This window comes from Athene noctua, chromosome 18 (assembly GCF_965140245.1).
Source record: "Athene noctua chromosome 18, bAthNoc1.hap1.1, whole genome shotgun sequence".
Classification (NCBI taxonomy): Eukaryota; Metazoa; Chordata; class Aves; order Strigiformes; family Strigidae; genus Athene; species Athene noctua.
The window spans coordinates 994123-1020741 of NC_134054.1; the positions used below are offsets into that span (position 1 = coordinate 994123).

General features: G+C 57.1%; 1 protein-coding gene across 1 annotated transcript; it reads right to left on the bottom strand.

The window, feature by feature from the left end:
* LOC141968024 (fas-binding factor 1 homolog) lies at nt 1-25516 on the bottom strand. The gene is made up of 28 exons (XM_074922358.1): nt 25432-25516; nt 13791-13831; nt 13402-13479; nt 12816-12866; nt 12589-12676; nt 11949-12029; nt 11116-11235; nt 10079-10223; nt 9724-9857; nt 9256-9358; nt 8762-9163; nt 8015-8110; nt 7663-7757; nt 6961-7019; nt 6429-6554; nt 6150-6250; nt 5577-5750; nt 4953-5060; nt 4530-4669; nt 4116-4231; nt 3873-3980; nt 3292-3474; nt 2797-2973; nt 2462-2599; nt 2224-2356; nt 1738-1850; nt 992-1116; nt 1-259 (listed from the first exon to the last, which is right to left on the bottom strand). Exons 1-27 carry the CDS (start codon nt 25514-25516, stop codon nt 1033-1035), a joined length of 3279 nt encoding a protein of 1092 aa, XP_074778459.1. The 3' UTR covers nt 1-259; nt 992-1032.
* Nucleotides 25517-26619: the final 1103 nt, after the last annotated feature.

Sequence of the window (26619 nt, forward strand, 5' to 3'; positions counted from 1 at the left end):
TACAGTACTGCAGGATTTTATTCTGGTTTACATTTTCATGCAGCAGTAATGAAAGTTCTTTGGTTTAGACCGACTAAATGGGGGTTTAGCTCATTATGACGACAACAGCCCCAATAACTCATCCATCTGCAGGAAAGTTCTGTGTTGCTCTGACCTCCTCCAACACGTAGCCTCTTCAGCCAGGCCCACAGAGTGTTTCTTTGTCCAACTTATGACAAGAGTATTTACATTAACTCTGCAGCAATGGAGCTGGGAAGCCCTGGAAATCCAAAGAGAAGAACACATTAACATTCTCACATCTGTGACTGCCGCCTTTGCTCTTTTTCAGCATCTCTTGCCGCATTAGTAATATCTCCTATCTCAGTTTGGACTTGTGCCATCTCAGGTTCAGGCTGCTGCTGCTTTGTATTGAAAAGGTTGCTGTTCTATAAAGGAGAAAAAGAGAGGCTCTGAGTCTCTTACACAGAGAGACTATGAATTACTATTTGTTCTTGCTCTGTGCATCTCTAGACCAAACACAGGTCTGTCTGAGCAAAGCAAACTCCCTGGCTGCGGAGGAGCCGCACACGTTCAGCGGCATCCAGGAGCTCCCGCTCAGCCACTTTCCTCGGCGGCTGGCAGTCAACAGCCGCAGGTCCCTCTCTGACTGGCAAGAGAAATGGAGGCCAAACAAACTGCGGCTCTTGACACAGGCCACTTCACATCTGCTCGTAGCCGTGGTGAAGGATCATGCCAGTGGCTACAGGTACCGCCCCCACGGGAACAAGTATGAGGGTGGGAAGCTCAGGCAAGTGGGACGTTGAAGCATGGTCAAGACAACCTGCACTAGTGACGAGAAATTCATCAAGGATAGACTTGGATCTCCAAACCCTAGAAAAGAAGCGGAACACCCTGGAACATAAAGAGAAGGTCTGGGATTGTGCTGACGATGAAATAGTGGACGACCTGGCACAGCGAACAACCGATTAATTAATGTGGCAGTGAAACTAACTTCTGAGTGTCCTGGGAGGGAACCGAAGGGGCGTCACCACTTCAGCCTCGCACAGAAGCGGCGTTGTAGGGCGCTTTCTTCAGGGACTCCAGGAAGAGCTGCTCCTCGTCTAAGTAAGCGCGGTTCTGAGAGGGGAAGGGGGCAAAGGGGAAGGGAAGAGAGAGGGGTGGATGGAAGAGGTATCAGAGGGTGCCACAGAAGGGGGCTGACAGTCCTGGCTGTCACTCAGGAGGGAGGGAAGCATCCCAAACCCTCCCTCCTGCAGTCAGCAGTGGGCAGGTACCACCCGTGGCACCCCCTGGGGTGTGGGGGCTCCCCCCGCCCCGAGCCCACAACCTCACGCTCTGAGCAAGACCCACAGCGGAAGCCTCAAAGAGCAGCCCCGCCTGGGGAAGGACCCAGCAGGGAATCGGCGGGCCGACGGGAGAGGACAGGGACATCCTGAAGCCAGAGGCCAGCTGGCTTCTCCCAGCCAGGGACACGGCGAGGACAAGTGCGACCCCACAGTGCCGAGGACCTTGTCCATCAGCCTGAGACCAGCTGTGAGGAGCCACCCGTCCTTGCTTCTGCCATCCCTCCTCTAGGTGCCCGGGTCTTCTACAAGCCCGCCCAGCCCCACAGCTCAGTAATGATCTTAGCCACAGCCTGGGCTGTCTCCTACCGGGCTCAAATCAGGTTTCACCCAGCCCTGCTCCCAACCCAGCACGTTTGAAGCCCCTTCCCACCCCAGTCGCCCACCACCTCACCTGCAGGACCCGGAACTTCATCATCGCCACCGTGGCACTGAGCTCGGCAGAGCTGGCAGTGGCCACGAGTTTCTTGAGAGCGGCCTGGAGTCCCTCGACACCTCCCAGGCTCCCTATGGAACAGGAGCCCGACTGTGTCGTGCTGCCACCATCAGAGGATCCGCAGATGGAGACAACACAGCATCCCTTCGGGTGCTGCCTGCGGGTCCCTGCAGCAGGGTCCTCGCCATGCTCCCAGGGCAAACGGGCTTTAACCCAACAGCCTCTCCCTTCCTGGCCCCTCTGCCCTCTCCTGGCACTGCCCTGGCTCAGAGCTTCGCTGAGCTCCTTCACAAGACGAGGAGGCCAACTCCTCCCGTCTGAGGTTGATACGCAGGGGAACTAAAACAGCCCCTGGGCACAGCCCAAGCCTCCCAAGAAGGGGAGTACAAGTGCAGCTGCCCCCCGGCACGTCCCTCCCCACCAGCAGCAAGCACAGAGCCTTACCTGGCACACTGGAGGAGCCTGTCAGAAGGGCACTGCAGTCCTGCCTTGCGGGCCGCACCATCGTGGGGCTGTTGGACGCCTCCTGGCGCAGCTGTTGAAGTTGGCTCCTCTGCTGAGCCATGCTCAGCCGACCCTGCCCCGTCCCGGGGAGAAAGGGAGAGAGAGAAGATGTTGACAACGGTTCGGGCCCTTGGCACGGCGGCCCCAGGCCCAGAAGGGAAGCCGAGGGGGTACTTGCCTGGTGCAGACACTCTTTCTGCTGCCTGAGCTGCTCCAACTGCCACTGCAGGGCCTGCAGACTCGACTGGTCCTGCGACTCGACCCTGCGTGCCTCCTGCAGGGCTCGCTGCCCTTCCTCGTACTTCTGGGAGGAGAGCTGCAAGGCAGAGCGGCTGGGGAGGCTGGGGACAGGGACCCTCGCTGCCCTGGGCCCAGCAGGACTCCTTCAGGCGTCCCCTCCTTCCCCTTCTTCCAGAACAGGCTTTCCCTCCCTGCTCTGGGAGGGCAGTGGAAGCCCAGCTTTGCTGCCAGCCCGTGCGCAGCTGGCAACGGCAGCGCAGATGCTCCGCTTACCTTGGTCATTCTTCTCATCTCCTCCTCCTGCAGCCGGACGCGCAGTGCAGCCTCATGCACATTCTCCCTCTCTGCCTTCAGCTCCTGGCAGAGCTTGTCCAGCAGCTCTTTCTCCCTCGCCAGCTGCTCCTCCTGGGCTCTCAGCGTGTGGGCCCGCATCTTCACCTTGGCCCACTCCTAGGATGGGCACAGGGGAAACCAGCGCATGACCCGATCCGTCCTGGATGCTCTCTCGTGTCTTTCCAAGAGATGGGAAACATCTGCCCCTGAGGAGCTTCTCGTGTGTGCCCGTCTGGGGCGCAGAGCAACTCCACTAGCTACTCCAGCAGCACCCTCACCCCCCAGCCTCGGGCTCTTCCCGGAACAGCCTCATTCTCACCACCCCAAGCGATGTCTCTGCCTCCAACAACTCGACGACTGCCCTGTAGGCAGGACCCACCCGGCAGCCTGCCAAGCGGGTGCTGGAGGCCCTGGGCAGGGGCTCTGCTGCGGTACCTTGGCCATGCTCCTCACGGGGCCCTCTCCCTCAGAGGCCACGGGCAGCGCTCGGGCCGTGGCCTGCTCCTTGCTCGGCGGCGGCTGCTGCTGGGCGTCAAATTCAGCCCGCTCGGCCGCCAGCTTCTGCGGCTCCCCCGCGTGCTGCCGCGTCACCGCCAGCTGCTCCTGCAGCACCGCGCTCTGGAGAGCGTCGCCAGAGAGGAAGAGAGAAAGCACTAAGTCCCAGTTGCTGGAACGTTTTTCTCCTTTAAACCCACCTCTGCCACTGAACCTCGGCCAACACCCAGAGGTTGCTTCAAGCCCCCGGCGCCTGGCAGGAACCCTGCGCGGAAAGCTCTGGCCCCACGCTCCTCCAGAAGCTGCAGCGCCGTGCACGCACACGGCAGCCTCTCGCACCCGTGTGCCAGAGGGTTGATCTGAGGGCGATTCGCCACACAGCTGGGTGTGGGATTGAGGAGGCAGAGGAAGGACGCTGCCGCCCAGCACCCACCTCTTTCCTCCACCACACGCCGCAGCGCAGCCCCGCTCAGACTCACAGGACCTGAGAAAAGCACCTGGAAATCTCCGCCCCACCTCACCTTCGCCTTCTCCAGCTCCACTCGCTCCAAGAGCTGCTGGGTCAGCGCTTGTTGCGCCTCCTCCAGCGATTCCACTTTGGAGCGCTCTGCCAGCAACCTCTGGTGCTCCTGGGTTCAGACACAGAGGAGACACAGATGCCACTCGCAGGCTCCATCCAGCCCAGGGACCGCCAGTGGGCAAGACCCACGGCCCATCCCCAGACAGGAGGGCTGAGCTGGGCAGAGGGCACAGGGCGGGCTCACCTCCAGCAGCCCAGTCTGCTCATCCAGCCTGGCCTCCAGTTTAGCCACCATCTCCCGGAACCGGCACCCATCCTCCTCCGCCTCCCTCTGCTGCTGACACAGGCTGTCCTGGAGCTCTGGGGAGAGGCAGCAGCGGGGCCATGAGCAGCACGAAGAGGGAAGCCCCACTCTGTCTACCCCGTATTCACAGAAAAACTGCACGCGCTTGTGCTCAGCACCTTCCGCACATCCCCCAGGACACCATGTTGGAAAGGGAAGACCCTGAGAAGCCCAGTGACCGAGGCAGGCAAGGCTCTGCCAGCCTTGGGTCCAGGCCTCTGCCTGACTCGGAGCACCTTCTCCCCATTTCATGGGTGTCCCCAGCCCCGGCGGGGACCCCGTGGCCATTTTGGCGCAGAGGAATGGCAGACATACCCTTGAGATACTTCTCCTGCTTCTGCGTCCCCATGGCCAGCTCCTGGGAGGTCGTCTGCTGTGTGGCCTCCACCTTCCGTAAAACATCACAGAGGGTGCCGTAGAACTTCTCCATCCGATCCACCACACCGTTCAGAGTCCTGCAGAGAGCAGCGAGGGGAGGGTCACCCCGGGGGGACACACCTCATCTCCCCACGATGGAGAGGGGGACGTGTGGTGGGCCAAGGGACGGGCAGCCCTGCCCCGAACCCTTCTGGGGCAGAGCAGAGCAGTATTCCTGCATCAGCAGAGCTCAGCGTCCCTGGAGGCAGGGGCTGGGAGAGGGGGTGGCCTCTGGTGCCACGGTCCAAGGCTGCTTCCCTGGAGCACAGGGAACACCGTGGCCAGGGACCAACGCAGGGACACAATGGCAGCCATCGGTACCTGGTGTGCGAAGTGGCGCTGGTCACCGCCTCAACCTCCTGGTCCTTCAGACACTTCAGCTGCTGGAGCTGCTGCTCGTGCTCTCTGCGCAGCTCCTGCACAGACACCCTGCAGGACACGGGCAAGGAGCCCACCACGGGCTGTTACAAACTGGGGCTCCCCAGGACAGGCAGTGGGGACGAGGCTTGGTCAAGGGCCTGGGAACCAGGTCCCAGGAGCTGAGCTGGCACGGGGCTCTGTCCCAGGGCATCCACTGACAGGCATCCGCACTGGGCACGGACCACAGCTGGGGGGGACGGGCTTCTCCACTAGAAACTGATTTCTCATTGACCCCCAGTGTGTGGGCAGCAGTGACTCACTGACCGGGATAAAAGGGGGTTGGGGGAGATAAAACACTGGGCTCAGCATCTTGCACGATACAACACGTTCACTCGGAAAGGACGTCTCCAGCCACGTCTCCCTCTGTCCGGCTACAAAGCAAATCCCTATTCCAAACGCCGCCCAACTGCCCACAGCCCAGTGCTTCTGGAGGCTCCTGTCACCCTGGCCCCAAACCACTCCCCAGTTCCTCTGCCACAACCAGCAGCACCGGCCCCACACCTGCGCTGCTCGTGCCACTCTCACCTCTGCAGCTCTCGCAGACGCTCCAGCTCGGCCAAGTGCTGTGCCAGCAGCTCTGCCCGCTCCCGCTCCGCCTCCTGCCTCTGCCCCTGGAGCTGAGCCACCAACTGCTCCTTCTCCTGCCGCAGCCTCTGCTCTCGCTGCCTGCAGGTCTCCTCTAACATCTTCACCTGGCTCCTGCCCGCGGGAAGAAGCAGCGTTACCTTCAGGGCAGCAGTCGGCCCTCTCCACCCACAGCTCACACGGGGATTGCAGAGCAGAGCGGCGGCGCTGGGGGTGCGGGGAAACACGTGGCTCTCCGCAGCCTGAGCCCTGCCTGGGGACATGCTGGCCCTGGGAACAGCTCCTCCTCCTTCTGCCCCACAGGACAGGGTGGGTGAGAGCAAACCCTGCCCTTGGCTCATCTGTGGGGCTCCTCTCTGCCCACACCAGCTCCACACCCACACGGCTCTGGGCCTGCCCGCCCCAGGGACGGATCTGGGCAGCGCCCCAGCGCTCCCCCCCCCGGGGAGAGGCACAGGGCTGTAGGCAAGGCCCGTTCAAAGGAAGGGAGCACGTGCTCTCGCCTCTGGGTACCTGTGGGTGCTGTCGAGGAGATCCAGGTCCTCCTGGTGCCGCTGCCGGAGGATCTCCAGCAAGAGTTTGTCCTGAGCCCGTGCCAGCTCCAATGTCTGCACCTGCCGGGCACCCGGGGAGAAGGTCCTTGTGCCGCCCAAGGGACAGAGCGCCCACAGCAGCACTTGCTGGCCGCAGCCTTCTCTGGACGGGCAGCTTCCTCCACTCTGCCTGTGCCCCTGATGCCACTGGGAGCAGGCGTGGCTCCTGCTCCCCCATCCAGCAGGCCATGGGGCTCACCTGGCTCTCCAACTCTGCTACACGGGCCTGGGCACGGAACAGCGCTGCCCGACAGCCCTCGTGGAGCTGGGCCGCGGGAGCCCCCAGCTTCCTCTCATGCAGCAAGCCCAGGCCTGGAGACTCTGCCTGCAGGGACACAGATAAAAGACACAGGCCCTTCAGCATCCGGGGCTTTGTGCTGTGGCCATCAGCCCCTAAAGGCAGGCACGTGCCCCGCGGGCAGCTCTGCCCGGCCTGTGCCTGGGGAGCTCTCTCAACACTGCGCAGGCAATGCAGGGCTGCAATGCACACGATTTACAAAGCAGCCACAGCACACACGCTTTGGCCTCACAAATACAACTCGGGGCATCTCGGGGCTCTCCAAAGCCTTGGCCTGCATCAACACAGGCTCCCAGGGATGCAAAGCAGGGCACAGCCATCCTCCTGCCCAGGGAGCACAGACAGGGCTGGGTGACCCTGAGCTGGCAGGGGAGGGCTCACGATCACCACCCCGATTCTGCACCTCTCGGGGGCACAGGCCCAGCACACCTACCTGAGCCAGCGGGGCAGGGCCCTGTGTCTCCTGCTCTCCCGGGTACAAGGCTGCAGGGACTGAAAAGGGAACAAGTCTGTGATTCAGACAGGCCAAGGGCAACCACTCCCTCCCACAAGGATGAGGGCCTGGGTCTCCTTGGCAGAGCGAGAAGGGTCCTGCTACACTCTGGCAGCTGGGGATGGGGACAGAGGCTCAGACAGGCTCACCCAGACCCGCATTCCTACCCCACCCCACGCACACTGGTGGGGACTCTGCTCTGCAGATTGTCTGGGGGAAAAGCACAGCTCCTCCTCCATCTCCATCAACCAGGGAGGAGGCTGGGTCCCCTCAGCCACTTTCAGTGGCCTCTCGAGTGGTGCTCAGCCTCAGCCTAGGGCAGGAGGGGGTCTGCCAGCACACAGCGCTAGTGGCACGAGGGTTGGGGCAGCAGGAGGGAAGAGGGAGAGAGGAGGGACAGCACGAAATGTGGAGCTCAGTGTGCCCCGGCACCGTGTCCCCACCACGCCACAACACGGGCATGGTGGCATCCTGCAGCCTAGCAGCCCCCTCCAGCAACGGCTGGGCAAAGCCCGGGCAGCGCTCACATGGACAAGGGCGATGCTGCGGCTCTGGCCTTTTTCTGCCTGGTTGTTCTTGCAGGGCCGGGGGGGACCCTCTCTGCATTCTGCTGCCCAAACTCGACAACCACACAAAACGCACCTGGGGCGCTGGCATCTCCGGAGGGATCCCACTGTGCTGCCTCCGACGGCTGAGCTGAGCCTTGTTCCGCGGTGCTGAGCCAGGGGAGCGGTGGCCTGCGTGGGCACAGAGACACGGGTGATGCACAGCAGTGCCGCAGCTCAGGGAGAGGCGCCCAGACATTCTCCTGCTCAGCACTGCCTGGAGTTTTTAAACTTCAGAGCCACCTGCCCTCCCGCTTACAGAGGTGCCAGGGCACCGTGATCCCCCCGCTGGGTACCAGCGCTCCCCGTTGCCCCGTCTCCCACACACAGCTGCTTTCTGCAGGACATCCCTCCCATGGAGGACGCCCGAAAGGCGAAGGCAGCCTTACCTGGAGCTGTCTGTGCTCACTGCCTCGGCCTGCACGGCGGCTGCCTGTGGCCGTGCTCCTGGGGAGGCTGCTGGCCGGCTGCAAGCAAAAAGCATCCTATGGGGGAGAGCCAAGGAGGCGAGGAAAGACAAGATCCTTTCCCCACAACGCCAGCTCCTGCCTGGCAGGGGAAAGCCTCTGTCCCACTCAGATGAGCCAGGATTCAGCCTCTGGGCTGCAGGGGGAGCAAAGACACCTCAAAACCTCCCTCCACGCTGCTCCTCCTTGCTGCATCCACCCCCTTCCCCTGGGCAGCAGCAGCCCCACCTAACACAGCCCTGCCCACACCACGGGGCTCTCTGTCCCCAATTCGCTTCCCACTCCCCTTCAGTGGCACAAGTCTGGACCTGGGTCCCTGCCAACTCAGCTGGAGGAGAGCCTTTGCCTCAACGAGGAGGAAGGGCGGGCAATTAAGGCAGGAACCAGGAGCACGGGGAGGAGCTCGTGGGGGGGTGCTGATCCAGGACAGCTCTGCGGGACTCACAGCACTGGGTGCCCTCTTGGCTACAACCGCAAGGAGAGCCCCGAGCTGTGAGGGCACTGCGGGCTGGATCACTGGGACACAGCCCCACATTATTACCCCAACCTGAGACAAGACAGTGCTTCAAATTGATTTCTCAGATCGGAGCCCAGGGTTTCTGAGAGCCCCTGCTGGACAACCACATGCGGAACAGACGGGAGCGCTGCGGCAGTCAACCGTGCCTTTACCTGACAGGAGAGCGGCGATTCAGCCCTTCAGCTGGGGCTTCCGAGGGCTTGGCGCTCCTCTGCTGGGCCTTCGCCTGCGCTTGGGCTTTCTTGCGTGATAAGGCAGCGCTCAGCCAGTCCTCCTCCTCCTCCACTGGGGCAGGTCTAGCAGCTGCCTCCTCTCCAGCCGGGAGCTGTCTGGCGGGGCCGGGCCGCCCAGCTGCTGCAGGACTGGCCTTCGGTGGAGATGACAGCTCCAAATCCAGAATGTCTTTGTCTTTCAAGCCCCGCCAGTCACCTCGATTCCTGCGGCCCTGCACGGGCCTCTGGCTGGCTAACGGGGGAGCTTTGGAGAGGGGCTCTGCTTTGACTTCACTGTTCTTCTCGGCTGAAAACCTGCTGTGAGGAGAAGCAGCTGCATCCCTGCCCGCGAGGGGACACCGGGGACCCTGCCCGCTCCGCTGAAGGGGCAGCATGGCCGGTGCCTGGAGCTACAGACACAGAGAGCACAATACCTCACAGGCTGCCTTCTTGCCGGCTGGCCCTTGGCTGTGGAGGCCACTGAGGGCTGGTAAGCTCCAAACACAAAATCCTCCTTGCGCCAACCCTCTTCCTTCTCTGTTCAGACAAGTGGCCTTGACTCAGCACCCAGAGGAGCAGCCGGCTGCAAAGACTCCAGCCCTCCTCCTCCTCCCGCCCTGCAATTCCCACTGATGTTGCTGCCTCCGGGAAAACACCGCTGGAAACCTCGTGCCCAGAAACCGGACAGCAAGGGGTCTCCTCAGCACGGCTGGGGAAAACTTTTGTTGGGACTCAGCCCACGGCCAAAGGCAGCCGAGTTACAGACCCTGTGCAAAGGCTGCCAAGCTGCCGCAAGGGCACAAAGGGCATTTCCCCTGCAAGGGCAGTACAAATCGAGCTCGCTCGCCCAAGCCAGTGCTGCCACCTCTGCAGCCCTTCCCAGCATCCCTGGCTCTGCTCACCCGGCTGCTTCTGGTGGTACTTCTGTGCGACCTCCCTGCGCTCTCCCAGGCCTGGCTCTTCCAGGATTCTGGACGCGGAGCCTCGTCCCAGCAACTCGTCCAGCACGGCGCGGGCTGGCCGGACCTCCTCTCTGCTGGGGACACAGCGGCAGATGGGTTTCTCCCAGAGGCAGGGCTCTTCCTCCTCACACAGCCTTGCCAGCCTGCTCTGGCTCTTCTCTGCCACACAAGGCTGCTCCTGCCCCTTGCGCAGACCCACAGGCACAAGCTCAGCATCCCCCACCCACCATGGTGGCACCATCTCAAGACACAAGCCATCCCCTCCTTTATTCCCGCCCCCCTGCACTGCCCTTACTCTTCTGCCTTCTTGCCATCTCTTCCCGGGCTGCTGCCCAGTCCAATGGCATCCATCAGGTCGGTGATGTCCTCGTCAAAGGTGATCTCCTTCCTCCTCCACGTTGGGGCCGCGGTGCGCAGGGGCGTCTGGGCTGCGCGTGGCTCTGGGGGGGGTGAGGGAGAGAATCACACATGGTAAGAGGTTTTGAGCTAGGCTTGGGGGCTTGTCTCCCTTTTTTTTTTTTTCTCCTTCTTTTTTTCCCCCCAGCAAGAGATCAGAGCAGCCCTGACTGCTCTCAACTCTCAGGACCATTTACAGAGTCACTTTTAAATAGCTCTTTTCAGTGACCAAATCTCACAGCAAGTGACAAACTACCGCCTGCTCCGTGGCCACTGATGGGACATTGCTGGGTGTCACTGACACTGAGGCTTCCAGCTCGGGGGGACACCAGCAGCTTCTTCAGCTTTGCAAGTTTCCACTCGGAGAATTCCTCCCCGCCTTCGCCTCAAGTCCCTCTTCCACCAATGCACCTTAGTCCTTGCCCCAACCCACCAGCAGCTACCCGTGTCCAGAGAAGATTTTTCAGGGTGAAAGGAGGTTTGAGGGGACTACCAGACCCACTGGCATCCCTGCTGCAGCAACAGGAGTCACGAGTGCCCGTAACACGGTCACACTGCAGCTGGATCCCACCCAGAGGTGCAACTGTGCTTTGGGGTGCATCAGCAATGCCCTCAGCCACCCAAACCCTGACCCAGAACACTGGTTCTCCTCTGGCAGTGTGCAGAACAGGCTGGATGAGCTCCAAGGGAAGATCTGAGACTCCAGTCCCAGAAAGGAAAAGTCAGTTCTGTGACCTCTAGCACACTGCAAATGTCGAGCACTCGGGGAGCTGTTACCACCTGTAACCCTGCTACGAAGCTGCTCCCTAAAGGGCCATACTGGTTAACGAGAGATGCCACTAGCTGGCTTTCCTTTAACCTTCGGACATCACACAAACTCATCCAGGCTGCTGATTCATTTAATACAAAGAGGATGCATCAAGCAGCCCTGCTCACCTTGCTCCTTGCTCTGTTTCCCTTGCATCTCAGGGATGCTTTCGGCACCTGTCAGAGCTGGCTTCTTGGGAGCATCCTGCTCCTCATCAGACAAGAGCCCCGACAGAGGATCATCTAAATCTGGCAGTTACCCCGTAGGGGCAGAAAATAAAACAATCAAAACAAACAAATCAACAAAACCAAGGTTATTGAGAACGACGCCTCTGTGCTCAGCCAAACACCGCTCCCCACCACGTGCACGTGGGGACAGGAGATCATCTCTGCCCAAAGCCACGAACGCAGACTCTGCACAGACCTGGGACACCCGCGAGTGTCTCGGCAGTGGGGTGCTTTAACGCCTGACTACTCTTTAGGCAATAACAAAGGGGAGGAGAAAGCCCACCTCCATCACCCCAAGCCAATTAGTGATTGGAACAGATGCTGACCTCAGGTAAAGCACAGGCTCTGACAGCCAGATCTCAGCTGTGCCAGGAAACCGGCTCCCGTCTTGGGAAGGGGGACAGAATCCCCCCCTCCCCGACACAAGGGTCTCCCAGTGCTACAGACAGGCATTAAAAACCAAAGCGGGGCTGAAAAAGCAAACGCCCTCAGGAATCCTCTCCCAGCCCCACCCTGGGGAGGGCCTCCAACACCGAGCAGTCTTGTTTCTTTTCTGCCTTTGGTCACCTCTAAGGGATGAGGTTGGCACGGGCATCGCAGGGGTGAAGGACGCTCTATGTCATTAACCAGCCGAGCCTTTGGGTGACAGAAGAGGCAAGCTACGGGCAAAGAGCAAGGACAGAGTCCCCAGCTGCCCCCACACAACCACGCGCTGAAGGGAAGTGACACCCTACCTTCAAAGTTAAATTTCCTGTACTGTCGGGAAGCAGCGAAGGACGACAGAGGCTTCTTCTCCATCGCAGGTCCAGACTCTCCTGCAAAGAGAGGCCACAGCTCTCACAGACAAGGTCCTGCAGAGATGTCCCTTTCCCACCCTGGCCAAAGGTCACTTCTCTGGCAGCAGACCCCGTCCCTAAAAGCACATCCCGGGACACACAGTCAGTCCCCTCATGGCCCTGTGGGGTGGCAACCTCTCTGGAGGGGCCTCCTTGCAGGCAGAGAAGGAGAAAAGGCCTTGGGGAAGAGCAGGACAGGCTGGGGACAGGCACATCTTCACCACAACCCCCTGGCTCTCCTTCCACACAGACCAAGCAGATCCCTGGTCTCTGACCTGCACCAGGCAACTGCCAAGTGGCGTTTGGTGGCAGGCAGCAGCACGGCTCTTGTGGCTGCTGAGGGCAGTGATGTTACCACAGCACGACACGAGGCCGGGCCAGGGATCAACCCAGGGACAACACACGGCCACAATGGCTGGGACAGCCCCAAAAAGGACTTTTGGGAACAAAGCCACTTGTCATTCCCTATTGCGGAAGAAAATACGCCCTGCTCGTCTGGAACCAGCCTACCACAAGAAGAGCAGAATCTCCTTTTCACCTTTCCCAGGGCCTTTCACGGTTGCCTGCCCTGGCCCAGAACCAGCTCTCGACGCTCCCAGCGGATCAACTTCCAGGTCGTCCAAGTCCTGGAAAGCAACAGGACGGCGACGGGAGCAGGGCGAATGCTACTCCTGCCTCAGCGCTGCTTCTCCCTTCAGAGGCTGGTGCTGGAGGCCACGGCTGCAGCCCACACGGGGCTCAGGCAAAGGGTAATTTTGCACTGACCTTCAGGCTCTGCAGCAGAGCTTGGGGCTCTCTGCCGGAGGCACTGGATCCCTGCATGCCAAGGAGGGCAGAGGTTAGAGACAAGCACACTTGGGGAACTCCTCACCCCTCGCTTCTGTGCTCCAGACCCCGCATCTCCTCCTTGCTTGCAATGGGAGAACACGTGCCCAGCTCCTCCTGGTGTGTCCCTCACCGGAAACCCCCCGTGCCTCGATTCCTCTGCTGAGATCCTACTGCCTCTGGGAGAAGCGTCAGCAACAGCCAGGCCGGTGCTTTGGGTGAGGGTCCTTCCTGCGGCGCTTCCGCCCAAGAGCGCCCACCAGGGCTGGGCTGCAGCACGACGCGCCCCCCGGCTTTGCTCCAGCTCACCCAGGGCACCCGCAAGCCCTTCTCCCGCCATCCACCCGCTCCCCTGGCCCAGCTCCCCCCAAGCCAGGCCAGAGAGGGGTCACCTCTTCAGCCACACCTCATGGTTCCCCCCCATATCCCACTGCTGACTTGGCTGGGCTGACACCAGGGGCAAGCCTGGCCCCCCTCAGTCCCAGCCCTCAGGGTACCCAGGCTCTCTCCCAAAAGTCAGGTTCACCTCTGCACCTTCCACGTCCTCTGAAAGTAATCTGTCGAAGAAATCCTCCAGGTACTCCTCGCAGAATTCATGGGGCTTTCATCTGGAAACAAGACAGAGAGACGGGAGGATGACGGACACAGGCACATTCCTGACTTGGGCACCCCAAAGGGGGATGTGCCGTCTCCCCACAGGACACAGAGGCTTTTAACCAGAGATGAACTTCACTCGGCCTCCCCAAGCTGACGGCCGGCCTTTTCAACGGCCTCTGACACGGGGAAACCCTGCTTGCTGCTTCCTCCCCCCTGAGAGACCACTGGCTGCTGCACCAGCACCTCCTGCTCTCAGCAGGGCAGCAAGAGGACAAGCATGCTGTCCTTTCAGCTGCAAAGAAGGTTCCATTTACCGACCTCATATCCCAGGAGGTCGTCAAGCAGGTCATCCACAGACTCTGAAACCAGACACATGAAAGGTGTTGAGGCAGGGGAGCTCACCACGCAGGTACAGACAAGCTCCCAGTTTCACTATGCCTCGCTCTTCTGAAATCCCCCAGCATAAAGCTTTGGTCTCAAGCTCTATCAGCATAAGGCCTTCCTACGGAGAACTGCCAGCACTTGACCCAGTATTTTGTGGATAAAAGAGTTCACTTCACCTAGCCAAAAAGGAGATTTCTTTATCAAGGAGCCTGCAACTTCCTGTTCAGTCACTGGCCACAAGCAGCCCTTCAGCTGGCAGTTCTCACCGCACAGTGTCTCAGAGTCCCTGGGCAACCCCAAAGGTGCCGCTTCAGTGTCCGGGGCTGCCACAGTGCCCAAGACAGGCACCTGGGCTTTAGGTGAGGCGAAGACCTGAACTGAGGGCAGATATTCTGCCCCGGTCCGGGGAAAGCCCGCAGGAAAGGCCTGCAGGACCCCCATAAGCAAACCCCCTCGGCGGCAGAGGCAGGCGAGCATCTCTGCTCAGCAAGGAGACGACGCCTCAGCTGCACCTCTCAGACAAGGCCCAGGAACCATCGCCGTGGCCAGGACCCCACCTGAGCCCGCTGCCCCCCCGCCTCTGGCCCCCAGTTCCCACCACAACAAAGCACCGACGGACACCGAAGGGAACGCGCCCCAGGCTACGAAGCGTGCAAACTGCTCTGGGGTTTCGCAGCCTACGGAGAAAGACCAGTTCCCTCAGAGACGGGCGCAGGTCCGGCTCCTCCTTCCCAGGACACGCCGCAGCCAGGGGCACGGGGCTCCAGAGCGCCCCACAAGCAAGAGCAAAGCCCCTCCCGGCCCCGATGGCTGGGAAACGGCCCCTCAAACGCCCCAAGCCCCGAGAGATCCCAACTCCGGCGGCAGCGGCGAGCACAGCCCCTCCCGCCCCCGAACCGAGGGGCCGGCGCCACAAACCCCGATTCCCCGGGCCCGCCCCGGCACTCCCCGCACTCACCACCGCGGCGGCCCGGCCTTCCCCCGCTCTCCCGCCGCCTTCCCGGCTCCTGCCGCTCTCGCCTCCGCCGCTCCCCGCAGGGGCACAAGGGTCTCCTCAGCGCCCGGCCCGGCCCGGCCCGCGGCAGCCCCCGTCACCTCCGGCCCGCGCGATCTCCCGCTCCTGCCGGGGCCCCGCTCAGCGCGCCCGGCCGGCCCCGCGCCGCCCCGCCTCGCCCGCCCGCTCGGAACAAGGCTGCGGCGCTGCCCGGGAGCGCAGGAAGGAGCGAGTCCCGCCGCCGCCCCGGGGAGCCGCCGCCGCCGCCCCGCTCCGCCTCGCCTCGCCTCGCCTCGCCGCGCGCCCAACGGCCCAACCGCCGCCGCTCCGCACGCGCCGCGCGGCCGCGCTGCCCTCCCGCGCGGCTCTTAAAGGGACAGGCACCCCCCGCGTGCTGAGGCGGGGGCAGCGCCGGGGGCAGCGCTGCGGCCCGGGGGCAGGACGGGGCTGGAGAAGCTCTCCCAGGGCCGCGTTCATCCAGCCCCCGCCTCGCCATCAGTCTCGCACCCGGTTTTTAAAAGAGGAAATGTCAACCGCAGGTGAAGCCTTCAAAGCTTGGGAGTGCCCCAGGTAAGCTCTCCTGCTGGGCACTGCACCAAGAACGTACCGGATTGTTTAAAACCATCTGTAGGCAGCCGTTGTCTCAAATGCTCGGACTCGGGCCGTCCAGTATATCCACAAGCTGCAGCCCCATTGCCTGTTCTCCCCAGCCCAGCAAGGGCTCGTAGCTAAAAAAATACACATTCGTTCCCTTCAGATAAGTCATTCTGGTCCATGAACCGTGCAACCCGCTACAGCAGCCGTTGCTGTTACGTGCCTGCGATGTGAAAAGGCCCCACTTTTCACTACAACAGTCACACTCTTATTGCTAGCAGTTCTCCATCGTTACACGAAAACATTTCTCAAGATAATCGTTGCTGTAAAATCTGATCAGAAGGGAGCCCGTAGCAAGGGCGGAGATGTGTCTTCACGCCGCAAAGCCCAAATGCTGAGAGGCTCGGGGAGTGCAGATGAATCTGCACATCTAGACTCTGGCCTTTTTTCTTTGCTCTGAAGAGCACGCGTTAGATTTTTCTGGCTCAAGAAACAAGTGTACAAACCTTGCGATGTTTAGACTTGTCTGCTCCTTGGAGCCTTTGAATGTCTGACAAGCTGTATGAATAGGCATGACAGAGGCTCATGCAAGTGAAAATCACAAAGTGCCATGATAGATCTAAAACTTAAACGTCTTTTCATAAATGACAATGAGAGTTGAATGAGGAGGACACTGCAGGTCTTTCAACCCAAGCAAGGAAATTCCAAAATTTCAGCAAGCACAAGAAAGAGTACCGCTTTTATTCCCTGTGTCTGGAGTTTTTCAGAAAGCCACTGCTTCAGGGTTGAAGGGTAAATCAGTTGTGTAAAGCACAACAGCTCCAGCAGAAGACACTGACGGTGGCTGCCACCAGATAGCCAGCAGCCAGGGTGTTTTACATCTCAGTTAGGACTGTGACCTGAGAAAATATATGCTAAATCTGCTGCAGCTGAAGATGCAGACTTTACTCCATCACTGCTTTGCTGGGCAACACAAGTGTATGTTGCCTTCCTTCCAAATCTGTCCCTCGGGTCCCTCAAAGTGCCTGCTGCCCCCTCAGGGGTGTCTCCAGGTGAACAGTAGCTTGCAGGGTGCCTCTCAGGGTCTCACAGCAGACTCATCCCATGATCCCACACCACTGACTGCCTCTTATATTAGCTAAGCTTGGATTTTGCCTCTCTAGGTTCTGATCCCAAAGCCTTCATGCGTACAGAACTGCATTTCTCCCAGGAATGCTGTGCTGACATCGGGGCTGTGCTGTGGCAAGGGGCTGGGGGGACTCAGGGCCTGTAAAACCACAGTAGTGAGACCCTGACAGCAAGGCTCAGGTTATTCCTCCTCTCCTGGGGCTCCTGACAGGAGTTCACAGTGTGAAGTTGTGGAGAAGTTTTTGGAAGATTACAGCCACCTGGTCCTTGATACTGACATGAGTAACTCTCTGCTAGCTGCCCCTGTGTAAAGAACTCACTGTTCAATGTTCTTCTCTGGCTTGTCACTGCATAGAGAGCTATTGTTTAGCAAATTCCTTAACTAGAGATATGGAGTGAAGTTGAAACATTGAGTGGGAGGTCCATAGGCTCGTGCTTCTTGGGTGTGCTTCTCGCGTTGTACCAATGAAATATGAGTTCTATTGTGTGGACAGTAGCTTAGAACCAATCACAGCTTGTTTAGCTGTATGGGATCACGCCTTAATAGTATATAAGATGCTCTGTACTTAATAAAATTGGATCAAGCTGGCAAACCATATTGGTGTTACTCTTGATACCTGGGCTTTATCCGTCAACAAAATGAACTGTTGAATTTGACTTTACTGACAAAGTTTCTGAAGGGGAATGTGTTCAACCATTTGCTCAACTGCTACTGGAATGCTGCATTTGAGCTCAGGAGACCCCGGGCCATCCATATGGGACAGCAGCTCTATATGAGTCCATCAGCTGCATCTATTTTAAACTTTCTCTCAGAGATGTTGGTTTATGGCCACTATGGACTGGGTGTTTTCCTCAAGACCTTTGCACAAGCCCTTATCAGGTGACAGGCAGCCTCACTCCACAGATAGTGTCAATGCAAGATGACCTTCATTCTCCGTAAAGCAATGAGCAATTCATCTTCCTCACATCAGTATCCCACTTTGACCCTGATAATCCAGCAGGCTTTATAGCAGTAGCTGTCAGTGGGGATATTTTCCCAGGCTCTGCCCCTCCTGCATGCGTCCTCCCCTGGCTCAGAACCGCCAATTTGTTCATTTCCCCATTTCGTACTGTGATGGTTTGACTCTGGCTAAATGCCAGGTATCCACCCAGTCGCTCTATCACTTCCCCCCCCACCACCTTTTCCCCTTGTTCTCTCAACAGGGCAAAGAGGGGAAAGAAGATAAACCAACCCTTGTGGGTGAAACAAAAGCAGTTTTAATATAAGCAAAACGAAGCAAAGGTCCGCGCGCGGAAGCAAAAGCAAACAGATTTATTCTCTCCTTCCCATGGACAGGCGCTGTCGGGCCTTCTCAGGAGCAGGGCTCCAATACGCGGAGTGGTTGCCTCGGAGGACCAAGGGTGACCCCACCCCCTTCCTCCTTTCTCCCAGCTTTATACTGAGCAGACGTCACATGGTCTGGAATGTCCCTTGGGTCGGTTCGGGTCAGCTGTCCTGGCTGTGTCCCCTCCCAAGACCTTGCCCACCCCGTCCCACTGGGGGAAGTGTCGGAAGGAGCCTTGGTGCTGTGTAAGCACCGCTCAGCAGCAGCCACCACACCAGGGTGCTGCCAACACCCTGCAGCTCCCAGCATAAACCACAGCACCGTGAGGGCTGCTACAGGGGAAAACCAGTCCCAGTTCAGCCAGACCCAGTACAGTCTCCACCCCTTATTCCATACCATTTACGTTATGCCCAGGTCCCACATAATATTCATTTATCCATTCCTTAAGCTTTCTTCACTCCTCCAGATGTTCAGTGACTTGGCTCCCATCTGTCAAGATAGATGCTCAGGACAGAAGTATGTTTGACTGTTGGACTCCAGCACCGGCTAGGTTTGGGTCGTCATTGCACGTATCTGGTTCACTCTTCATCATTCTTACTTCTTCCATCACTTCCTGCAACAAACAACTCACCCCACAGATTACTTTCCCCCCAAGGTTAAATGTTCTTGAGGCACACACTGAGTAGTCCCACCCTCCCGCATTACCCACCAAGTACATCCAGGTCCCTGAGCAAAGACAATCCCACGAGTGGGCTTGCCTTTTCCCAAGGGAGGAGCAATCCGCACTGCCTTCCCCAGCCATTTCCCTGTGTGTGCTATGGGGACCTTATCTCCTCCCACAGGATGAAGGGGGTTTGTTTGGGCAGGCCCAGGACGGTTAACAGATCCTCTGGTGTTAATTAGCCAAGTGGCTTCTGCTAAATTTATATCCCAATGCTTCCATCCCCCATTGTCCAATGCTCTCAACATAGTCTTCAACAGCCCATTATATCTTTCAATCTTTCCAGATGCTTGTGGGTAATAAGGGATGGGATACACCCACTCAATGCCATGTTTCTTTGCCCAGGAGTTTATAAGATTATTTCGAAAATGGGTCCCGTTGTCTGATTCGATTCTTTCAGGAGTACCATGCCGCCATAAAATTTGCCTTTCAAGACCCAAGATGGTATTTCGGGCAGTGGCATGAGTTACAGGGTACGTTTCTAGCCAACCCGTAGTTGCTTCTACCATGGTGAGTATGTAGCACTTGCCTTGGCGCGTTCGTGGCAGTGGTCCAATAGAGTCAATCTGCCAGGCCTCACCGTATTGAAAACTCAGCCATCGCCCTCTGTTCCAGGGAGACTTTGCTCGTGTGGCTCGCTTGATTGCGGCACATGTTTCACATTCGTGAGTGACCTGTGAGATGGCCTCCATGGTCAGGTCCACCCCGCGATCACGAGCCCATCTGTACGTTGCATCTCTGCCAAGATGCCCTGATGTTTCATGGGCCCATCGAGCTACAAACAGCTCACCCTTACGCTCCCAGTCCAGGTCCAGCCGAGCTATTTCAATTTTGGCAGCTTTGTCTGCTTGCTCATTGTTTTGATGTTCTTCAGTGGCACGCCTTTTGGGCACATGAGCATCTACATGACGTACCTTTAGAGCCACGTTTTCCACTCAGGCAGCGATGTCCTGCCACAATGCAGCAGCCCAGATGGGTTTACCTCTGCGCTGCCAATTGGTCTTCTTCCACTCCTGTAGCCACCCCCACAGGGCGTTAGCCACCATCCAGGAGTCCGTGTAGAGATATAGTACTGGCCACTTCTCCCGTTCAGCAATCTTTAGGGCTAGTTGGATCGCTTTTACTTCTGCAAACTGACTTGACTCACCTTCTCCTTCAGTGGCCTCAACGACTTGTCTTGTGGGACTCCACACAGCAGCTTTCCACTTCCGATGGCTTCCTACCACACGACAGGATCCATCAGTAAAGAGAGCATAACGCCTCTCATCTTCTGGTAACTCGTTATATGGCGGTGCCTCTTGGGCACGAGCCACCTCCTCAGGCAACGCTCCAAAATCTCTACCTTCTGGCCAATCCATGATCTCTTCCAGGATCCCTGGAGGGTTGGGTTTCCCCAGTCGAGCCCGTTGCGTGATTAACGCGACCCATTTACTCCAGGTAGCACTGGTTGCATGGTGTGTGGAAGGGATGTTTCCTTTGAACATCCAATGTAATACAGGCAGCCGTGGTGCCAAGAGGAGCTGTGCTTCTGTACCAACAACTTGTGAAGCAGCTCGAATCCCCTCATATGCTGCCAGTATCTCCTTTTCAGTCGGAGTGTAGTGGGCTTCTGATCCTCGATATCCCCGGCTCCAAAATCCTAATGGTCGACCTCGAGTTTCACCTGGTATCTTCTGCCAGAAGCTCCATGTGAGTCCGTGCTCCCCAGCTGATGTGTAAAGTATATTTTGCACAGCTGGTCCTGTCCGAACAGGCCCAAGAGCTACCGCCCGAGCTATCTCTTGTTTGATGTGCTCAAAGGCTTGTTGCTGCTCAGGACCCCACTGAAAACTGTTCTTCTTTTGGGTCGCTTGATAGAGAGGGCTCACAAGCTGACTGTAACCTGGAATATGCATCCTCCAAAATCCCACAAGTCCTAGGAAAGCTTGTGTTTCCTTCTTGTTGGTCGGTGGAGACACAGCTGCTATCTTGTTGACAACATCCAATGGCACATGACGGCGTCCATCTTGCCATTTTATTCCCAAGAACTGAGTTTCTTGTGCTGGTCCCTTGACCTTGCTTTTCTTTATGGCAAACCCAGCTCTCAGAAGAATCTCAATTACTCTTTGTCCTTTTTTGAACACTTCTTCTGCCACATTACCCCACACAATGATGTCATTCAATGTATTGTAGATGTTCAGGGGCATCACCCTTTTCCAGGGCAGTTTGAATTAGTCCATGACAAATAGTGGGGCTGTGCTTCCACCCCTGGGGCAGTCGATTCCAGGTATACTGGACACCCCTCCACGTGAAAGCAAACCGTGGCCTGCACTCTCCTGCCAAAGAAATTGAAAAAAATGCATTGGCGATGTCGATTGTGGCGTACCACTCGGCTGCCTTTGACTCCAGTTCATACTGGAGCTCTAACATATCTGGTACAGCAGCACTCAGTGGTGGCGTCACTTCATTCAGGCCACGATAGTCTACTGTTAACCTCCACCCTCCGTCAGACTTTCGCACCAGACATACTGGGCTATTAAAAAGCGAATGTGTCTTCCTGATGACACCTTGGCTCTCCAGTTGACGAATCAATTCTTGGATGGGAGCCAGAGAGTCTCGGTTTGTACAATACTGCCGTCGGTGCACGGTCCTCATAGCAATTGGCACCTTTTGTTCGAATTCGACTTGCAGCAGTCCCACAACAAAAGGATCTTCTGAGAGGTCAGGCCCATTAGATAACTGTTTTACCTTTTCTGTATTCACACTGGCCACACCAAAAGCCCATGGATATCCTTTTGGGTCTTTGAAGTACCCTCTCTTGAGACAGTCAATGCCCAAGATACAAGGGGCTTCTGGGCCAGTTACAATGGGATGTTTTTCCCACTTGTCCCCAGTCAAGCTAACCTCGGCCTCCAATACTGATAGTTCTTGACAGCCCCCTGTCACTCCTGAGATCCAGATAGGCTCTCCCCCTCTATAACTTGATGGCATTAGTGTACACCGTGCCCCAGTGTCAATTAAAGCCTGGTACTTCTGTGGATTTGATGTGCCAGGCCATCGAATCCACACTGTCCAACACACCCGATCATCCCTCTCCTCCTCCTGGCTGGAGGCAGGGGCCCTCTATTCCCGTTCTTGGTCGGAGTATTCACTGTCTGACTCTTGCTGTGCCAGGCCGAGGTTCCTTCTTCAGGGTCAAGGGAGGTGATCTCAGTCTTCCTGTATCTGGGAGATCGCTGGTTACTTTCTTGTGGTTTTACAGCAGCTACATTAACAACCTTCTTGGATGTCTTCTTCTGGGCAGGGGTCTTTCCTCGCAATTCATGTACACGTGCTTCCAACTTAAAGGTGGGTTGACCATCCCACTTCCTCATGTCCTCCCCCTGGTCGCGCAGGAAGAACCAGAGTTTGCCACGTGTCATGCGCCTTGGCTTCCCTTTCCCCCCTGACTGGGACAGAAGAGAAATGATTTCTTGGGGAGCTCCTAACATCCAGGGCACTCGCCCGTAGAGATGAGGAGGTACCAAGACTCTCTTCAAAGTTCTGAAGCCAGGAAGAGACTGCCTCCACAGCTGGCGTACATCTTAGTCCTTCTCCTGCATCCATTTCTGGGTAGTGCATCGCGGCCAAGCCGGCAGAATACGAGGATGGCGCACCTTTAATCACCTTCCTCCACATGGCCCGTGTGCATGGGACATCCCCTGGATTTTTAGGGGCTTCATCATTATCTGGATCACCATAGATGACTTCCAGCACTGCTAATTCTCTCAGGTACTGGACACCTTCATCTGCAGTAGCCCACTTCCCTGGGGTGTGGTCCATAAGATCTTCCTTGAAAGGATACCTTGCTTTAACACTTGAAAGGAGCCGTCTCCACAGACTGCAAATTGCTGTCTCTTTTCCAATTCCCCTTTCAATTCCTCGATTTCTAGCAAGGGAACCCAGCTGCTGGGCTTCCTTACCTTCCAGCTGTTGAGCATCTGCCCCGTTATCCCAGCATCGCAGCAGCCAGGCAGCGATCCGCTCACCCGGCTGGCGGCAGTAGTCTTTCCGCAGATCTCGCAGTTCTGATGACGTCAGGGACCGGGTAGTTTCTGCCTCCTGTTTCAGTTCTGTTATTCCCTCTTCCAATACCTTTGCTGAAGGACCAGCTTCTTCCTCCTCTTTCTCCTCCCTTATTAATCGAGGGTATGTTGTTCTCCTTGTCCATTGTTTCTTTTTTACTACTGGGGCAATCTCTGCTGTTGTTGTTATTGTTTGAGTTCCCATGTCAACCGCAGTCCTTTGAGAGTGCTGAACTGCAGCTCGGTAAGCACAGGCCAGGCCCCAGGAAAGTGCTAGAAGTTGCTGATTCTCATTGGGATAGGCAAGACACCCCTCTGTCAGGTGATGTGTCAGTTTTGTGGGGTTGCTTGCCTGTTCAGGGGTGAGATCCCAGGCTACAGGAGGCAATAACCATCCTAGGAATCTGCCCACCTCCTTCCACTCTCCCTGCCACCCAGGAACAGGCCGCCTCAGAGCACATTTTGGCACCGATTCACTCAAAATTTGCCTTCTCTTACACCAGAAACCTACCGAGATCCACACAACCCACAACAGGCGAACAGCATTAATAAAGAGTATCAATGAGCCAACATAAGGATGGCTAAGTACCTCGGGAGCCTGCAAAATAAAACCACTCATGATGATCTCAGATTCCTTACAGCATGTTCCCGAGCTTAACAAAATAAAGATAAGCAGTGCAATAACCAAGCCCGTCACCAGCACAAGAGCTTCTTGCTTAATAACTACTATAGCTACAGCACATTTAATATAAAACTGCCGTTGTTTTGCCCCACGTTGGGCACCAGAATAGACTGTGATGGTTTGACTTTGGCTAAATGCCAGGTATCCACCCAGTCGCTCTATCACTTCTCCCCCCCACCTTTTCCCCTTGTTCTCTCAACAGGGCAAAGAGGGGAAAGAAGATAAACCAACCCTTGTGGGTGAAACAAAAGCAGTTTTAATATAAGCAAAATGAAGCAAAGATCCGCGTGCGGAAGCAAAAGCAAACAGATTTATTCTCTCCTTCCCATGGACAGGCGCTGTCGGGCCTTCTCAGGAGCAGGGCTCCAATACGCGGAGTGGTTGCCTCGGAGGACCAAGGGTGACCCCACCCCCTTCCTCCTTTCTCCCAGCTTTATACTGAGCAGACGTCACATGGTCTGGAATGTCCCTTGGGTCGGTTCGGGTCAGCTGTCCTGGCTGTGTCCCCTCCCAAGACCTTGCCCACCCCGTCCCACTGGGGGAAGTGTCAGAAGGAGCCTTGGTGCTGTGTAAGCACCGCTCAGCAGCAGCCACCACACCAGGGTGCTGCCAACACCCTGCCAGCTCCCAGCATAAACCACAGCACCGTGAGGGCTGCTACAGGGGAAAACCGGTCCCAGTTCAGCCAGACCCAGTACACTTATCTACCCCCTCCTCCCCGGACAGGCAGGAGCAGGTAGCACCACTCAGAGACACTTAGCTTCTGCTCCAATCTCCTCTTCCACTTCGAGGTTGGTATTTTTTTTCTTAGAAGATTCTTCAGAAAGCATATGCATGGGTGGTAGCCGCAGGCTGGGCTCACACAGGGTGACAAGCTAGGACCCTGTGGGCTGGGCCACAGCAGCATCTCCAAACGTGGTTCACATTGCACTGTCCCCCTCCACTTACTCCGTGCCAGAGAGAGCAGCAGCTCCTGGGGTCCCCAGGCTGCCTGGGGAGAAGGCTGGGCTAGCTGAGGTCTGGCCATGTCTGGGGACTTCCAGACTCCAGCTGGGGACTGCCAGTAGAAGCCAAAGCCTTCAGGCCTCTGGGAAGGTATTGCTTTTCACTGCCTCCTCCTAATACAGCTTGTGCTCCTGCGTTTGGGAAATGCTGCTGAATTGTTATTTCTTCCACCCACACACCCTTTACCACCTTATCACTTATCCCTTTCCGCACCCACATCCATCTCGCTTTCCTGCTCTCAGACTCCTTCCTGCACTCCTCAGCACAATTTCAACCCTACCTCAGCACTGTGATTACTCTTACTTCCACCCTCTCTCCCATACCAGCTCATTAACCTTTTCTGCAACAAGACTTGCATGAAGACGAGTGCAGCTGCTCACATCACACTTAATGCACTGGGGCTCCTGTTGGAGAATGGCTTGCAGAACATGGGTCTGTGCAGGAGCTGATTACAGCCATCTGAGGTAAACAAAGGAAAAACCCAGGGTACAGTTACGCTAACAAAGGACAGTTACGCTAGCAAAGGAAGAAACTGGGGTACAGAGCGGCCTTGATTGTTATGGTGAACAACCTTTGGGAAAAAAACAAGCCAGAAGAGGGAAGATGTTGTGACATACTCGAAATACCACAAGGGGCTGGGATATTATAATGTGACCTTTTGGATGTATCCAATAGATTTATGATTAGTATGCATGATTATAGTTAGTGCTTATATAAGGTGTGATTTCTTGCAATAAAGTTGAAGCTTGCTTTACCATTCACATCGAATCGGCTGCTTGCTTCCTCCGTCCACCGCAGGCTCCAGATCTGTATTTGATCTGAACATGTTCATGGGCTGCTCCTGCTCTGCTTGGCTAAGAGAGGGGACATGGCTTTTTGCAACACTGATGGTCCTGGAACAAGCTTGGAGCAAGCCCTGCCTCTGTCTATCTCAACAGTGAGGGGATTCATGCACTGGGGCCTCTTGCTGATAAGCAAAAAATTGGCTTTTGCATGCACAGGCATTGCTTTCTTTGCTGGTTCACAAGGTAAGCAGTGCCCCCACCCACCCCAGACTGAGCCCCAGCTGGCCGCTGGAAGTACCTGGGCAGCTGCTGTGTTGCCCCTGGGACAGCACGTCCCAGGAGGGCATGGCGAGCACCCAGGCGCTGGGCTGGCACAGCGCCATCGCACGGACTTCAAAGGGGCCACTCTTGATTTATACTCTTTCCAGGGAGAGCCTACTCGGGCCTGACTCTGATTTTTAACATTTCAGCTGAGGAAGGGGCTGTGCCGCAGCAAGTCTCTCTGCAGTAAGAATAGCATCTGCCGTCTTAGGACACAACACAGTTGCCCAGCTCCTGCATGGCAGCACGTTGTGCTGAGATATAGAAGGCAACCTACCCGCTGAGGAATGTCTTCGAGTGCTATTAGTGGAAGAGTATCATCCACAAAAAACAGGCATGGCCCTGCGCAGGAGTCTGGCAAGAGCGAGGCTATTTTGAGCTTCTGACACTGAGGATGCAGGGGGACAAGTGACAGGCTGATCCTCCTGGCATGGGCAACCTCCAAAGCTCTCTGCGGCCTCGTCTCCTCCTCTTGGCTCTTGTGAAGGCTGAGGGGCGATTTGCTGGGACCGCAGAGCCCAGGAGGCAGGGGCCAGGAGGGAGCTGCGAGTTTGCTGGGGACGTGAGGCCAGGCCTCAGTCCCATCAGCTCTGCCCAGCCGTGCTCATGGCAAGTGCTGCCTGAGGGTGTGCACCTGTCCCTGAGCTTAGGCCATGCGGCTGCCTGCTTTATTTTCAACCATCTCCATGCGAGCTAGAGCGATACCAGAGGGTGTGTAACGGCATGCAAGTGAAACACTAATCCTTTGCAGCCAGGAGGGCATTCACCTCTTACCACCTGAAGCTCCCTATCTCTGAAAGATTCGTCAGCATCACAGATGTTTGAGAGGCCCTTTTTAGTCTTCCCAGCCATAAAAAATGCTCTCCCAGGCTTGTTCCCATCCTTTTAACATCCTCTTTCTTGTTCCGGTATGGATTTGTTTAATTCCAATTTATTCTTATGTCTCATTTATTTTTTGTTTCTGTTTCATTTTCATTGCCTTGTGAAAAACAGATCTGCACATTAGGGTCTCTGGGGAAAAAGAAACACTCTCCCAGAAAAGCTTTCCACCTGGATTAACTGGCCATGTCAGTCTCTCTCGGGACTCCGCATTCAGCGGGACTGATGCACAGCAGCAGTGCTAGCAGGCAGGAACAAGTGGTCAGGGTATGGAATGTGCGGCCAC

Excerpts from the sequence above, each read along its gene's own strand:
- LOC141968024 (XM_074922358.1), bottom strand. The coding sequence starts at position 25,516 with ATGGCGCTGTGCCAGCCCAGCGCCTGGGTGCTCGCCATGCCCTCCTGG. Across the intron at positions 11,236-11,948 it reads CAGGAAATTTAACTTTGAAG|ATTTAGATGATCCTCTGTCG; the intron begins GTAGGGTGTCAC and ends GGTAACTGCCAG. Across the intron at positions 3,981-4,115 it reads AGCAGACTGGGCTGCTGGAG|GAGCACCAGAGGTTGCTGGC; the intron begins GTGAGCCCGCCC and ends GTCTGAACCCAG.